This window comes from Eptesicus fuscus, chromosome 2 (assembly GCF_027574615.1).
Source record: "Eptesicus fuscus isolate TK198812 chromosome 2, DD_ASM_mEF_20220401, whole genome shotgun sequence".
NCBI lineage: Eukaryota > Metazoa > Chordata > Mammalia > Chiroptera > Vespertilionidae > Eptesicus > Eptesicus fuscus.
In genome coordinates, this window is record NC_072474.1 from 86,381,946 (window position 1) to 86,398,074 (window position 16,129).

Sequence of the window (16,129 nt, forward strand, 5' to 3'; positions counted from 1 at the left end):
GAGCAGGCTAGAGCTGTGCCTGGAGAGTTGACAGCCTCGTGTGGAATCTTTAAGGAAGTACCACCTTTGGGGTCATCGCCCCGGTGAGGTGAGGAACCAGTACTTCGTGAGCTGGGAGTTTTATGTTCCTCTTTGGACACTGTGTCTCGAGCAAGTAGTAAAGAGTTTGTGCTCTCGCGTTAGACTTCCTGGGTTCAAGTCCTGGATCGAACACAGTCTAGCTTTTTGTCCTTGGACAGGTTGCGCTTTGTCTTTCCTTATCTCGAGAAATGGGATGACAGCGGTACCCACCTCCTAGGACAGTTGCATTAAGTGAGTTCCTAGGCCTAGTACTTAGAGGCAAGGTACTCAGTGTATGGTCTCATGTCACCTTCAGTTGTTTCAAGGACAAAGGAGATTACGCCTTCTTGGACCTGATGGAAGAAGCCACTAATGTAAACAGCTCACGTGTTCATTTATGTAAAGCAAGCCGAATGGCAGTATACAAGGGCTGGGATGGGAATCCTTAACCCCGCCCCTTATAAAAGGCTGCTCGGGTCACCCTGTCCCTCCCAGCCTCACTTCCCACACGAGGAGGCTTGGTGCTGAGGAGACGGCTGCCTCCACCTGATCTGCCATACATTTTCGTTGGACTCCTCTTTAGATTCGTCTCTCGATGATGAATTGCTTCCAGGTAGGTCTTCTGGGGGGTCTCTCCTCACTGTTTGGCTTCTCTCTGGGGCTCCTATTGGTCCTTCCTTTTAACCCTGTTTGGTGGGAACGGGTTGGAGCAGTGGTAGAGAGAGCAAGTGAAGATTGCCTTTTTAAACACATTGGTGTTTTTCCAGAAAGGGTGTTAATGTCATCCTTCTAGGTAGGACTTGAACGAACCAAGACCTAGTATTGAAAAGTGGATTTATTTTGTCACCAGACAAGAAAGGACCCAGCAGAGCGGAAACAAAACTTGTACCAAATCCTTCATGTGATTGAGAAATAAACACCCTTTTTTTCCTTTCCCCTTCTCAAACTTCTTGTGCCAGTTTTAGGTATAGGGGCCTTGGGAAATATTCACATCCCTCCACTGCCCCCTTCCCCACTGAAGTCTTATTGTGCACTGGAAATTGAATGCTAGTTCCCATTTGTTTTAATTTTACTTCCATGTGAATTCCTGCCATAATGATTCTTGATCAACTTGCTCAGGGCTTGTCAGCTTAGCCACACAGCGTGTCTGGGTCACAGATAATAAAGCTTGTTTGGCTGGTGTGTTGTAATTTTAAAAATGCACTGGCTGCTACCAAGTATGAGGAAATCTCCCTTGTTGGTAATCCTCTGATTTTTGTCCAGACCAATGGACTTAACTTCCTATGTATTCTTATGGCCCTACAAATGGAAGGCTTTTGTTTTGGGTACATTTTCTGTTTGAAGAACTTGAGGAATTTTCTAAAGAGGAAGCATGTATTAGGAGAAAACAAAAGTGCCCTCTAGAAATTCGCCTTGGACTGATGCAAATTGGTCTAAATCACCTCATCTTAATTTTACTTGTTAATAGTTAGCTGTGAGATGCACCGCAGAGGAAATGTCATGTGGAAAGGAGATTACATTTCTGTTTCCATAAATGGCCATTTGCTGAGGACCTGCTGGGTCCGTGTTGGCACGTACTGTGTGCAGGTGCTAAATAAATGAAGGAGGTGAGTTCTTATCTCCAAGGAGCTCAGGAGTTTCTTATCTTGTGGGCATAACATTGATAAAGATGAACATTTTAGTATATCCATGCAGAAAGGTTGAATAAAATCTCAGCGGCACTACAGTGGGAAGACTGATGAACACAGTAGGATGTTTCTTTAGTATATTTGCATTTGAGCAAAGTTGGACTGTTTTTTATGTGAAGATGTGGTTATAGTCAATGTAACTGTAATTAGAGCTGGGATTTAGGCCATTGGGTGTCCCTCTAGTTAAGCATGAGTCTAATGAACAAACTGTATTTTCTGCAACCTTAGTTTTTCTCAGCTTTTAACACTGATTTTTGTTGTTGTTGTCAGAAGCTTCTTTAGTCAGTAGTGTCTCTTAGAGTCGTTATAAAAATCTACATCTCTTAATTGGTTAGTAACTACTTGGGTACTCAACTACCTTGTTTAAACGGTGTTGAATTTGCCAGATGTTGGCATTTTAGCGTCCACGAACATCCCCAGGATATTAGTGGATGCCTTTGTGAGTGCCAGATTTGAATTCTTTTAAATTAGTGAAATCAGCTTGATAAGAAGGGAAAGTAAAATTAGTAAAAATTTGAAACAAAGCTAGAGGGTTTTTTATAGAGATCATCTTATTTTGATAAGCCAGTTACTGACCTGAGGCACGTATATTGAGAATCATTGGAAGAAGTTTTAAAAAACATAAAAAATCACATAATTTGGGAGCAGAGTTAACTTGCCTCTTTCTCTGTTTCTCATGCTTCCAATTCTCAGAGATAATTGGAGACTTATCAGCTGGGTGCTGTTATAATCTCGTATGAGGGTCTTCACTGATAGTTGTCAGTTTTTAGAAATTGCTGGGTAAAATGGGTTAATACTTAAAGAGGAAAATTCTCTTCTGGCCTCTTGGATCTAATGTAGGCACTTGTGTTGGGTCAGGTCCAAACAATTAAGTCTACCTATTTTTCAGTTTTCCCTTGGAATCCTAGGGTGCAAACAAGGTTGAATCTCAATATTTAGTTAGAAATCAAGATTGTAATTTGCTGGAAATCAACTTTGTGTTCCAGTTCACCCCTACAGTACAACCTATTTATTTTTTATTAATGTGGAATTTTGTTATGTTGGGATGTATTGAAAGTAATTTTCCATTTTGATTCTCTTAGCAAATAAGAGAAAATTTTCTTGTTCATATGTTCTCCCCTTCCTTCCCCCCAGCCTGGTCTAATTTAGTTTGACTGAGTCGAGGTTTTAAGATGGTTTTTAGCCCTAGCCAGTTTCGGCTCAGTGGATAGAGCGTTGGCCTGTGGACTGAAGGGTCCTAGGTTCCATTCTGGTCAAGGGCAGATGCCCAGGTTGCAGGCTCGATCCCCAGTAGGGGGCGTGCAGGAGGCAGCCGATCCATGATTCTCTCTCATCATTGATGTTTCTATCTCTTTTCCTCTCCCTTCCTCTCTGAAATCAATAAAAATATATTATAGAAAAAAAAAGATGGTGTTTAGTTTTGTGGCACCATCAGAAAGGTGTATCTTGGTTTTATCTCTAGGCTACCCATGGAGCCAGCCCAGCGCAAACTGACTGAAAGAGCTGTAAAAGATGGTGCCTTTTAGTCTAGTTAACCCTTCTGGCCTAAATGTTTTAATGCTGTTTCACATAATAAACCTTCAGTTGTGCTGAAACCAAATGCTCATCTAAGGGTTTGAAAGGCCTTGCTGATCGTTTAAGAGAGAAGGCCACCGAAAATGAAGCAGCAAAGACTTTCTTGAGGCAAATAAATTCTATATTAGCAACCAACCTCAGCCAACATTTTGGAAGGTTTCTGTCCTGGGATTGCTGCTTAGAATTTTGGGGATGTCATAAGTCCTCTGCCTGGAGTTTCACTGTAATTCCGAGGATTATTTGCTATGGATGGATGTGTGCGGGGGAAACCCTGTTGGTTCCTAAAGCTTCACTTTCCACTTGTAGGCCCACCCTTCCTCCTGCCCGCCAAGTTCCGATGTCTCTTTCAGAATCTGCAAATGCTTTATAGTAGCTAGGATTTGGGACTATTTTTCTTGGGACTCTTTTTCTGGTGGTAAATTTCAGGCATACGGAAAAATATGGAGAATAACAGAGTGAGTACCCATGTATCTACCTCCACGTGAAGAAATAAAATATTACGAATACAAGTGAACCTTTCCCCACCTTATTCCCCTTCCTTTCAGACAGTGACCACAGTTCTGAATTTGGTATTTATCATGTGTTTTTATACTTTTACTGGATCTGTGTGTATTCATAAACCAGATACAGTAGTTTCCTCAGGTTTTAAACAAGCTGCAATACTGAACAACTTCTCAGTTTGCTTTTGTTTACATTACAGTGTTAAGATTTATCCATTAAGGTACATGAATTCATCCAGCCGGTGTAGCTCATTAGTTGAGCATCAACCTATGAACCAGGAGGTTACGGTTCAATTCCTGGTCAGGGCACACGCCTGGGTTGCGGGCTCGATCCCCAGTGTGGGGCGTGCAGGAGGTAGCCGATCAGTGATTCTCATCATTGATGTTTCTATCACTCTCTCCCTTTTCTTCCTCTCTGAAATCAATAATAATGCATTTTAAAAAAAGATACACGAATTCTAGGCTGTTTTAACTGCTGTATAATATTACATTTCATGAATGTGCTGCATTATATTGTTGATCAGCACTTGGGTGTACAGTTCCTTTTAGAGCGATGAACAGTTTTGAACTTGTCTCCCTGTGCACGTGTTTAGAGTTTCTCTGTGGTCTCTACCTAAAAGGGAAATCGCTGGGTCAAAGGAGCTGGGCATCTTTGCCCCTAACATATTGCCAGCTTGCTCTCCGAAGCAGTTGTGCCAATTTGCATTGCACCCAGCAGCGGTGGGGAGTTCCAGTTGCTCCACAGGCTTCCAGACACACCCGGTGTGGTCAGACTTGAGGTTTTGCCAGTCTCATGGGCGTGAAATGGTATCTTCGTGATTTAAAATGTGCACTTTCCTGTAGACAAGCGAGGCTGAACATCTTTTTATGTGTTTATGGCGCTGGGGTTGTTTTTAATCCAGAGGCTTTGGAGCAGTTTTCCAGGGTTTGTAAGTCAGGGTTGCAGTGGTGGTTTTGGGTGAAAATAGGGAAAAGGGTAATGAAAGGGAAGATCAGGAAGATAAAAAAAAAAAAAAAAAGTCAAGAAAGATAGGGACAGAACAGAATAGGGGAATGATAAGATGAAACAGGTGAATCCTTGTAGCATAAAGACTACCGACTAGAAGATACCTTGAGCATTGAGAGTAAATTCCAGATACATTACTGCCCTGGCCAGGCCTCTCAGTTCAAGTCGCGTGTTTTCACGTGTTGTTTAATTGAAGTTGGCGTTGGTGAAAATCATGTCTAGGTCCTTTTCCAGGGAGAACAACAGGAAGGCTGGGCTTGTGGAGTTTTCCTGTTCTCCCCGTTGCTTTTTGAAGTCCGGTAGAAAGACAATGTGGGATTATGTCCTTCCTCCAGGACATTCTATGTCCGTCAGGTGAGGTGGTACCCTGTGCCGGAAACCAGCTTTTATCAGGCTCTGCTTGAGGAACTTGTGGAATTACTGCCTCAGATACTTAGAAAACTGTCCCTGCACTTTATTGTGATTTTTAGAGTATGACAAATGTCATCTTATTGAACACAGACATGTATGGTTTTAAAAATACGACTGACAGTAGCTTTAAAAATATATTACACTTCAGTGGTTTTTTTGGTGTACCAAGGAATTGTGCCCACATGCATTCTCTCCTTAAAAATTCAGACTCTGGCCAAGCTGGTTTGGCTCAGTGGATAGAGTGTCGGCCTGCGGACTGATGGGTTCCGGGTTTGATTCCAGTCAAGGGCACATGCCTGGGTTGTGGGCTCGATCCCCAGTTAGGGGCGTGTAGGAGGCAGCCGATCAGTGATTCTCTCTCATCATTGATGTTTCCATCTGTCTCTCTCCCTCTCCCTTCCTCTCTGAAATCAATAAAAATATATTAAAAAAGTAAATTCAGACTCTAGATAGGCACACGGTTAAGCCCTGGAATCTGCATTCTAAAATAAGTATTCCCTTCTCCCCACTCCTTCATTCTCTTACAGGTGAGCTGACAGCCACATTTTGAGAAATAATTGCTTACCTTGGCCTCTGAAAAACATACTGCTTATAGGAATTATCTGCCATGTTAAAGTTTTTTAAAATTTATGTAAAAATTTTAAGGTAGTAAACTTTCAAGAGCTATATAGATCATTGCCATTCTGTAGATGTATTTCTTGATATTACATAGCTTGGTTTTTACTACTTTCTGCTCCTAGGACAGGGATTCCCAATCCTGGCTATGTGTCACGCCACATAAGAAACTTATAAAAAACTGTAAAGTCTTAACACCTAAAAGAGTATGGAAAAAAAAGAATATATTTTAATATATTTATATTCAAACTAGAGGCCCGGTGCATGAAAATTCATGCACTGGAGGGGGGGTTCCCTCAGCCCAGCCTGCCCCCTCTCACAGTCTGGGAGCCCTCAGGAGTGGGAGGCGACCTGGCGATCAGGGGAAGGTGATGCCCCCATCACACCTCTGCTGCTGCCACTGCCGGCAGTGCAAGCCTCGACCAGCCCTGGTTACCTGCTCCTCGGGCTGGCCCTAGGCGGCTGGGCAGCCACCATCCGAGGCTTGCCTGCGCCTCGCCGGCCCTGGGCAGCTGGGGGGCTGACGGCGGGTCTGGCTGCACTGTGTGCCTGCCACCCCCCTGGCAGGGCTGAAAGGACTGGGGGACTACGGCGGGGCTGAGGGGACTGGGCACCGCCATCTTGTGGCTATTGGTGCCACCATCTTTGTGACGGTGTGACGGTCAATTTGTATATTCCCTCTTTATTAGATAGTATACCTACCCTTCGGATTTAACAAATATTAAAATTTAGTCATACTTGGTTGAGATTTTTTTTAGACATAAAATCTTTAAGGAAATCTCTAATCACCGCTGTCTCTTTCCTCTCCCTTCCTCCAGAACTAACCATTTTCCTGAAGTTGGTATGTTTACTGTGCATGTCTTTATAGTTCTTATTTACGAGCCCATAAGCAGTATATCAACATTTGTGTGTAAACATATGCAATCTTTTGCAGCTTTTTCACTCAACAATTATATTTGAAATTACGTTGACACATATAGTTCTAGTATATTCATTCTCACTGCTCGGTAGCCGTATTCTTTGACTGACTCATCACCTTATTTAGGGACCATTGGATAGTTTCCATAATATTCTCTCTGGAAACAGTGCCACAGCGAATGCTCCTGTTCCTGCCTTCCTTACGCGTGTGCCTTCATTCCTCCAGGACGTAGTCCTGGAAGTGGAAGTGCCGTTCCTAGGTGTGCCCGTCGGCATTTCTCTCAGGCATTGCCAGGCTGCTCCCCAAAGTGGTTGCACCACTCAGCTTTTTTTTTTTTTTTTAATATATTTTTATTGATTTTTTACAGAGAGGAAGGGAGAGGGATAGAGAGCTAGAAACATCGATGAGAGAGAAACATTGACCAGCTGCCTCCTGCACACCCCTCACCGGGGATGTGCCCGCAACCAAGGTACGTGCCCACGACCGGAATCGAACCTGGGACCCTTGAGTCCGCAGGCCGACGCTCTAACCACTGAGCCAAACCGGTTTCGGCACCACTCAGCTTTTTTGATATGAAGCTCCTAGGGCCCCACTCTCGGAGATTCTGAGTGTACGTGGGTGTAGGTCGGTCTGGGTGGATTTTTCAGGCACTTGCCTTTTTTTGTGTGTGTGTAAATTGCCACAGTTTATTCTGATGAGCAGACAAGGTTGAGAAACCTGTGTTAGACTGGCAGCTAACTCCACAGGCAGGAGCTGGATCGATCTTATTCTCTGTCGATTTCCAGCATTCAGCATAGAGCCTGGCACATGTGTGGTGGATGCTCAGTAAATAATTCTTGGATAATGACTGAAGAGGGGTAGCTCGTAGAATGGAAGAATTGCCGAAATTTCAGGAAAGCAGGGACAGGAATCACTTGGGATCTTGTTAAAATGCAGATTCGGATTCAGTAGGTGTGCAGTGAGACTTGGCATCTCTGACCACCTCTCTGGTGACCAGATGGTCCTGGTGTGGGGAGCGCACGCACAGCAGCTCAGCCCTGGGAATAAGAGGAAAACAGTGTCCTCTTCCCTGCGGCTCTGGAGGAGCAGTTTGGAGTTTGGGGTCTCAGGGCTTGGTGAATCTCGGGTGTGTTTCCTCATCTCTTTACAACAGAAAGGCAGAGGATGAAAACCTTCCTCGCTCACAGCTTTTTATGGAGAATCCACGGAGGTCCTGCCGACAGCATTCTGTGAGCCGTGATGCCCTCCCGCATGTTACTTTTCACAGTTATTCTCATTCTGCCTGTGAGTTAATATTTTCCAAAGCACAGAGCTGTTGGTATCGTAGGATCCAGTGGAATTCTGCTTTTATTTTGACCTGCTGTCCACATTCAGTGGGCATTTGGGGAGGAGTGGGATGGGGGAAGGGCGTTGGGCAGGAGCAGAGGCAAAAAGCACCAGATGGAGTGATCTGACTGGTGCTGGTGAAATGGGGGGTCCCTTCTCCCTGTTTCTGTGGTATGGGGGCACCGGGGTTAGAGAGAGGCCCACAGCTCTCTCCTGGTCAGCTCTGCACTGGAGCAGGTCAGGATAGGATAGGAGGGAGACGCTCAGATTTATTCCCCAAGTGAGGCCCTTCCTAAGTGAGGGAGTGGGTGCTCAAAATAACGCTTTGGTACTAATTGCTATTATTTACCCTCTCAGAGACCTGGTTTCTCATCCATAGCCTGTAGGTGATGAGAGAACTACCTCCCCGAGTGGTTGCAAGACTTAAATGGAATCATTTATGTCTAGTGCTTAGCCCAGTGCCCGGCCATTTTATTATTGTTTTTTTTTTTTCTAAATATATTTATTTATTGATTTTAGAGAGGAAGGGAGAGGGAGAGAGAGAAATATCAATGATGAGAGAGAATCATGGATCGGCTGCCTCCTGCACGCCCCCCACTGGGGATGGAACCCACAATCCGGGCATGTGCCCTTGGCCGGAATAGAACCTGGGACCCCTCAGTCCACAGGCCGACGCTCTATCCACTGAGCCAAACCGGCCAGGGCTTATTACTGTTTTATCCAGAGCTTCTCTTTTTCCCCCCAGCAAAGGAGTCCGAATGATATCATTGAAAAGAGCCCTGAACAGGGGACCCAGTTCCATCCTGACCCTGATACTTTGTGGCGTTTGGGACCCTGGGCAGGTGACTTAGGCCTCTCTGGGTCTATAGGACGTTAAGAACCGTTCCTGCTGGTGAGCAGTGCTGAGAAGGAGTTGGGGTGGACGGGGCACTTTGTAATCTAGCTTCCAATCAAAGACCAGACCAGGGAGGGAAAGTGCTGGGAGTGGACAAAAGGGGGAAGAAGCTGTGATTTCCGCCTGAGAGGTCTCTGAAGACACCGTGCTGGTGGAAAGCGAGGTGCTGGTGGAAGGCGAGGTGCTGGTGGAAGGCGGGGTGCTGGTGGAAGGCGGGGTGCTGGTGGAAGGCGGGGTGCTGGTGGAAGGCGGGTGCTGGTGGAAGGCGGGGTGCTGGTGGAAGGCGGGGTGCTGGTGGAAGGCGGTGCTGGCGGAAGGCGGGGTGCTGGCGGAAGGCGGGGTGCTGGCGGAAGGCGGGGTGCTGGTGGAAGGCTGGTGCTGGTGGAAGGCGGGGTGCTGGTGGAAGGCGGGGTGCTGGTGGAAGGCACGGTGCTGGCGGAAGGCGGGGTGCTGGCGGAAGGCGCGGTGCTGGTGGTATGTGGCAAAGCATTTCATATTCATCAGTCAGGGTACAGTGTTTTTCCTTTTCCTGATTATGAGGGCACATCATATAGTAAAATATTTTTAGTCATCTAATAAGCGAATAACATACCTTTTTTAAAATTTTATACATACAGGTATTTCTACTAAGAAATACACAGAGTAGCTAAGCTCAGTTTCTATCTTTTTTTTTTTTTCAATTACAGTTTATATTCAATACTAGTACCCTGCGCACAAATCCACCAGTAGCTTGCTGCTGCCCTCCAGTAGCTCTCCTCCCACTGCCCCACCCTCCTGTAGCTCTCCACCGCCCGCTTGTAGCTTGCTGCCCCACCCTCCTGCTGATCCGTTATGCGGTCGGTCTTTACGCTTCACGGCGTAACGACCATTTGCATATTATATCTTTATTATATAGGATTGTTTTATATTAGTTTCAGGTGTCAGCATAGTGGTTAGACAATTGTATTCTTTACAGAGTGGTCCCCCTGATATTTTCAGTATCTACCTGGCACCATACATAGTTATTACATATTACTGACTATATTTCTTATGCTGTATTTTACCATCCATGTGACTAACTTGTAACTACAATTTGTACTTCTTAATCCCTTCACCTTTTCACCCAGTTCCCCAACTCCCCTCCCTTCTGGCAACTATCAGTCTTTTCTCTATGAGTCTGTTTCAATTTTGTTTGTTCATTTATATTGTTTTTTAGATTCTGCATATAAGTGAACTCATATGATATTTGTCTTTCTCTAACTGACTTATTTTACTTAGCATAATGCCCTCTAGGTCTATTCATGCTGTTGCAAATCAGTTTTATTTTTGTGAATAACAATTTAAAGTTTTTAAAAATGTCATATGAGTTCTCGTGGTAGAATTTAAAATTGTGTAAAAGGATGTATGTTGAAAATATGCCCACCATCCAGTTCTTGTCTCTGGCATCAGTCAATATTTGCAGTGTCTTCTGTTTCCACTCAATGGCATTGTATGCATGTACCAGCATATTTGTTTATATTTCTCTCCCATTTTTTTTTTTTTTTTTTTAGAGAGAGAGAGAAAAACATTGATCTGAGAGAGACATATTGATTGGTTGCCTCCTGCATGCTCCCTGATCAGGGCTGGGGATTGAACCTGCAACTCAGGTATGTGTCCTCGACCAGGAATTGAACCCAAGACCCTTTAGTGTGCAGGCTGACGCGCTAACCACTTAGCACACTGGCCAGTTTTTGAAAACACAATACTTACAGCGTATACTGATCTGTCCATATCTATCCCTTGCTTTTTGTGTCTTAGAGGTGGATCTGTACTAGCATGTGAAGAGCCTCCTCATTCTTTTTTTATGGCTGCAGAGTATTCAGTTGCTTCAATGTATTGAATTCACTTAACCAGCCCCCACTAATGGGCGCCACGGTAGTTTTCCAGTCCTTGGTTTTTACAAACAAGGCTGCAGGGAACAACTTGGTCCATCCATCCTTTCACGGATGTGGCGGGATGCCTGTCAGCTGACTTCCTAGACATGGATTTCCATTTGTAACTGGTGGGTTTTGCCCATTGCCCTCTCTCTGTTGTATGTGTGACGTGTTGCCCACAGCCTTGCCAAGCAGCGAGCTCTCCAGGACCCTTCTGATCTTTGCCAGGCAGGGGGAAATGGTGTCTTAGTGTATTTTTAGTTTGCGTTTCTCTTCCTAGGCGTGAGTTTGAGCAGCTTATTCACACGTGTAAGAAACAAGCTCAATTTCATTTAACTGCTTTGCTGTTGGCAATTATTTTCAAAGTCTGTAGGGAAGGACCCGTTTTATTTTTATTTTCAATCTGTTGTAGACTGATATTTCTGTAAACTACAATAAAAAAGCATTATGAGCGAAGTGGAATAAAAACCCCAACGATACATAAAACACAAGCCCCAATTTTTTATTACTAATCTCAACAGATACAAAATTACTCATTCATTATACATGTTTTCAGTTTCCGAACCTGGTAACACGGAGTGAGACTGCTCTGCACAACTTGCTCCATCTCTTTTCCCTCGTTGCCACCCCGCTTGGGGATGGGAGCAGAGAGCGCAGAATTTTATGTTTTGTATTTCGCAATCAGTACATGACAGGATGTTTTTGTTGCATTAGAGTAAAAGATCTCTGATGGTGCAGAAGGCTTGGCTCCCAGGGGGAGGGATGTCCCATAAACACGTCGGGCAGTTCTCCCATGCCGTGAGGCGGGGACACTGGTGTCCTGGTTTTTCACGATGAAGACCTTGAGCTTGAACTAGAGAGAAAGGGTTGAGGGAGGAATGCTCGGAGTTGGCCTCTGACTTGGGCCTTTGCCAGGATCCCATGCCACCCATGCTGCTTTTCCGGGAAGCGATGGGGAGGGTAACGTAGGTGCTTACGAGACCTGTCATCAAGGCGGCCTCACGGGTGGCTTCGCAGAACATTGGATTGGGAATGAGGTTCTTGCTTGTAGCTCACCGAGTTCAGTGACCGGCCGAGTTCAGTGACCGACCGTCTCTATTTCCTCCTCCTCCACCTTCAGCTGAAAGACAGAGACAGACCCAGTGCTGATTGTCCTGCTTTTGAGTTGAAATTTGATCTTTGCATGAGAACTTGGTTACGCTGCCTCTAGACACGTGGAGAGTTGTTTTACAAGCCAGAGACCAGCTGCTCTGTACTGTCCCTTCCTTATGACTTGGGATCACGGTGTGTCCCAGGGTCATCTGTCTTCATTAACAGATGTTTTTGCTTCTGTGTTATGATCGTTTAATGAAGTCATGTCGAGGTCTTTTGCAGAGTTATTTCTCCCCACCCACTCTCTAGATGGCATGGAAATGACATGCTACCATGGCGCAGAATGAAAATGCTCGTTAACTGCCTTCTTGTGGATGTCTGGCTCCCGTGGAAGCCGGAAAAGGAAGGGGAGGCGATGAGCACGATGGAAGCAGGAAATGGGTTGTAGTGTCATGGTATTAAGATTGCGGGCTCACAACTGACCTCTGCTTCATACTAACGCTTGACCTTGGCGAGTGACTTCACCTCTGTTAACCTTCTTTCTCTCACCTGTGAGATGGAGCTAGTGAGTCCCTGTTGGCGATTTATCAGGAGGGAGAGTGGGCCTGGGCGACGTGTCTGCTGCCTAAGCAGGACGGGCATTCATAGCCACTCCGAGGGTGGCGCGCCTGGTGGTTGACTAGCGTGTGCCTGCCGGCAGCCCAGGAGGACGTGCTGAGAAACAGCTGGCTCTCTGCCCAGTCACTACATCTGCAGCTGAGGAATTACTAAAATATGAATGAGAAGATCATCGTGCCTGGCTGTGGTCAGGAGCTCAGGCTCTGGAACGGAATGGCCTGGCATTGAGACCTGGCCCGGCCTTTACGGCCCGAGTGGGCCTTGGCAGGCTCCCTCCAGTTGATGAGTAGAACGGGATAACAAGTGTAATCGACCTTGGGGTAGTGGACGGGATTAAATGAATACATAGATGTGGAGATCTCTTGAACCAGTAGCACATACTACTTACCCTTCCCATTTCCCAGGTTTCTTAATTACCAAACTTACTAAATGCCTTTTACATGCCACGTGGTCTGCTAGGACCTGGCAAGCCAGCCAGAGGGAATGCCTGCCCTCATGAAGCTTTGCTCTAGAGTAGGGTTGGCTAGCATTAGGCTTTGTGAGCCGTAAATACTCACTTCTGCTATTGTATTGTGAAAGTGGCTACAGTAAGTAAATGAATGATAGTGGCCGTGTTCCAATAAATCTTTATTTACAGAAACAGTCGGTGGGCCAGATTTGTCCCATGGACTCATCTGCCAACCCATGGTCCAGTGGGAAGACAGATGTTGAATAATCACAAATAAGTATGGGGTACAAATTACGATAAGTGCTGTGAAACTACCCATAGGATTCTGTGAGAGGGAAGGGTCAGGGAAGATAGCTTGGAAGAAGTGACATTGAAGCCAAATGATGATGAGGCGGAGCAGGAGGAGGAGAGAAGAGGGGGAGCTCTGTGAAGGGCCAGAGAACTGGCCGCACTAGGTCTGAGCCAGGAGGCTCAGAATTGCAACCTGCATTTCTGTCTTTTAGAGACACAGTAGGCATTTTACAGCTTTCTTTGGATGAAAACATAATGGTGCTCTGGCCAGGTGGCTTGGTTGGAGTGTTGTCTTGTACATCAAAAGGTTGTGGGTTCGATCCCTGGTCAGGGTGGGTACAGGAGCAATGGATCAATGTTTCTCTCTGTCTCTCCCTTCCTCTTTCTGAAATCAGTAAAAACACATCCTTGGATGAGGATTAAAAAAAAAAAAACACAACAAACCAAACAAACAAATGAAAACATAGTGGTAATTTTTCCCCTGATATATAATTCATGCCAGTTCTCTATCACCCTCCCCCCCACAATAATCCCAGCACTGAGATGAGCTGTTAATATATTAACACATTTTGTTCAGCATACTGACGATAGGCTCCTTTTCTCTCTGCTCATTGTGTTATCATGATCTATACAACACGTCAGAAGTTAGGGCAGCAGGATTGCATGTTCATTATTCCATTAGCCTATATAATAATATGCAAATCGACCAAACTGCGGAAAGACCTGCTGAACGACCAGTCACTATGATGCGCAATGACCACCAGGGGGCAGACGCTCAATGCAGGAGTGGCCCCCAGCCCGCAGGCCCCAGGCCAGCCAAGGCGGTGTGAGCGGCCCTTCCCCCCCCCCCCCCCCCCCCCGATAGCCCTGCTGGTCACCCCGCAGAGGGAGGTGACCAACGGCGGCGGCAGCAGGCGGGCCGGTGAGCGGGCAGTGCCAGGCCAGCCAAGGCAGGTGTGAGCAGGGGTCCCTGATCACCCCGCCAGTCGCCCCACAGATCGACCCTGATCGCTGGCCAGGCCTAGGGACCCTACCCGTGCACGATTTCGTGCACCGGGCCTCTAGTTAGGTATAAAATTATTTACTTTTTAGAGCTCATTTCTACTTGATGCTGTTTTCTCTTTCTGGTTTTTTTAAACTTTATATTATTTTATTTTTCTATTTGGCTTGCTAGACAAAGATCTGCAGTTCTTGAAACCATTTTGAAAAAAATATTTGTTTTCCCCTTGACACGTTGTGTTTCTCCTGACTTCCAACCTCAGTTTTACGATTCCTTTCACCAGGTTACAGTATTCTGAGGGATTTTACAGAAAAGGACATGTGTGTTCCTCATTCTAGAATGTTTTGAGGCATGCCTCAGCGGTAGGGGGTCACCTGTAAAGTTGTGAGCCCTTTGAGTTCCTCAGTTCTTCGGTCCTGCCGTTCTGTGGTTCCGGTCCTGCCTCCGGCAGGCAGTGTGGGGTAGTGGTTGGGAGCACACACGTTGGAGGCACATTGTGTGAGTGCGAACCCACCTGCTACCTGAGAGCTGTGTGAGCTTGGATAGTTACTTGCCCTCCTCGTGTCTCAGTTTTCTTATCTTTATTTTATTTTTTAAATATATTTTGTTATTGATTTCAGAGTGGAAGGGAGAAGGTGAGAGAGAGAGAAACATCAGTGATGAGAGAGAATCACTGATTGGCTGCCTCCTGCACGCTCCCCACTGGGGATCAAGCCTGCAACCTGGGCATGTGCCCTTGACCGGAATCGAACCCGGGACGCTTCAGTCTGCAGGCCAGTGCTCTATCCACTGAGCCAAACCAGCTAGGGCAGTTTTCTTATCTTTAAGGTGAGGAGAAGAATGGCATCCACCTCATAGGATGATTCTGAGGATGCACATGAATGAACCACACATAAAGTCTTAGAGCAGTGGCTGGACACAGTAAATGCTATTTATGGATTATCTATTATGATTATTGCTAATTACATCAGTGTCCATAATTCCTCCGTAACGGTCCTGAATTCAGGCCAGTGGCTTCTGACTCATCCTGAGTTTGTGGCCTGCATCAGTTCATCTTTGCTTTACTTTCTCTGTAAGGCTGCAGGAATGAACTTTTGTTACCAGAAGTCTGGGAATACTGTTCCTTTTGAAAACTAGTCTTTTAAAATATATATATTTATTGATTTCAGAGATGAAGGGAGAGAGAGAAACATCAATGATGAAAGAGAATCATTGATCTGCCGCCTCCTGCATGCCTCATATTGAGGATCGAGCCCGCAACCCGGACATATGCCCTGACCAGGAATCGAGGAGTGACCTCCTGGTTCATAGGTCCATGCTCAGCCACAGATTTTTCTTTCATCTGTGAAATGATCTCCAAGGACCCCTCCTGGTTTCTGGGTTTGGTTTGGTCTCCCCATATGATGACAGTGCTGTCCTTGGTTTTTGTAGACCTTGCAGTGCCATTGTCCTGGTCATATCCTCCCTCTGGGCAAGGGTCTGTCTCACTTTTTCACCCCCAAGGAAGACATTCTAACGTCTTTTTCTCATAAATTGCTTTTAAAATTGCTTTATCCTGGCCAGGTGGCTCAGTTGGTTGGAGTCTTGTCCTGTACTCAAAAAGGTTGCGGGTTTGATAATCTAGGTTTCGGGGCATGTGCAGGAGGCAACCGATCAATGTTTCTCACGTGGATGTTTCTCTGTCTCTTTCTCTCTTCCTTTCTGAAATCAACAAAAACATATCCTCGGGTGAGGATAAAAACATTGCTTTGCAAAGAAATGCCTTTCTATACCAATCTCATGCATTTATGATT

At 45.6% G+C, this 16,129-nt stretch overlaps 1 protein-coding gene across 5 annotated transcripts in view; it reads left to right on the forward strand.

Moving 5' to 3' along the window:
* USP46 (ubiquitin specific peptidase 46) overlaps positions 1–16,129 on the forward strand; it is a 68,795-nt gene that overhangs the window by 1,995 nt on the left and 50,671 nt on the right. For 2 of the 5 annotated variants that reach the window (XM_028143793.2, XM_054729091.1), the window contains exon 1: positions 3,593–3,778. The exons of 2 other annotated variants lie outside the window; for them this stretch is intronic. In XM_028143793.2, coding sequence (XP_027999594.1) covers positions 3,764–3,778 — 15 coding nt within the window. In that variant the 5' untranslated portion in view covers positions 3,593–3,763. Of the gene's footprint in view, positions 1–537; positions 674–3,592; positions 3,779–16,129 lie in introns of those variants that run through there. One more of the 5 variants, XM_008140303.3, reaches the window with a different exon arrangement.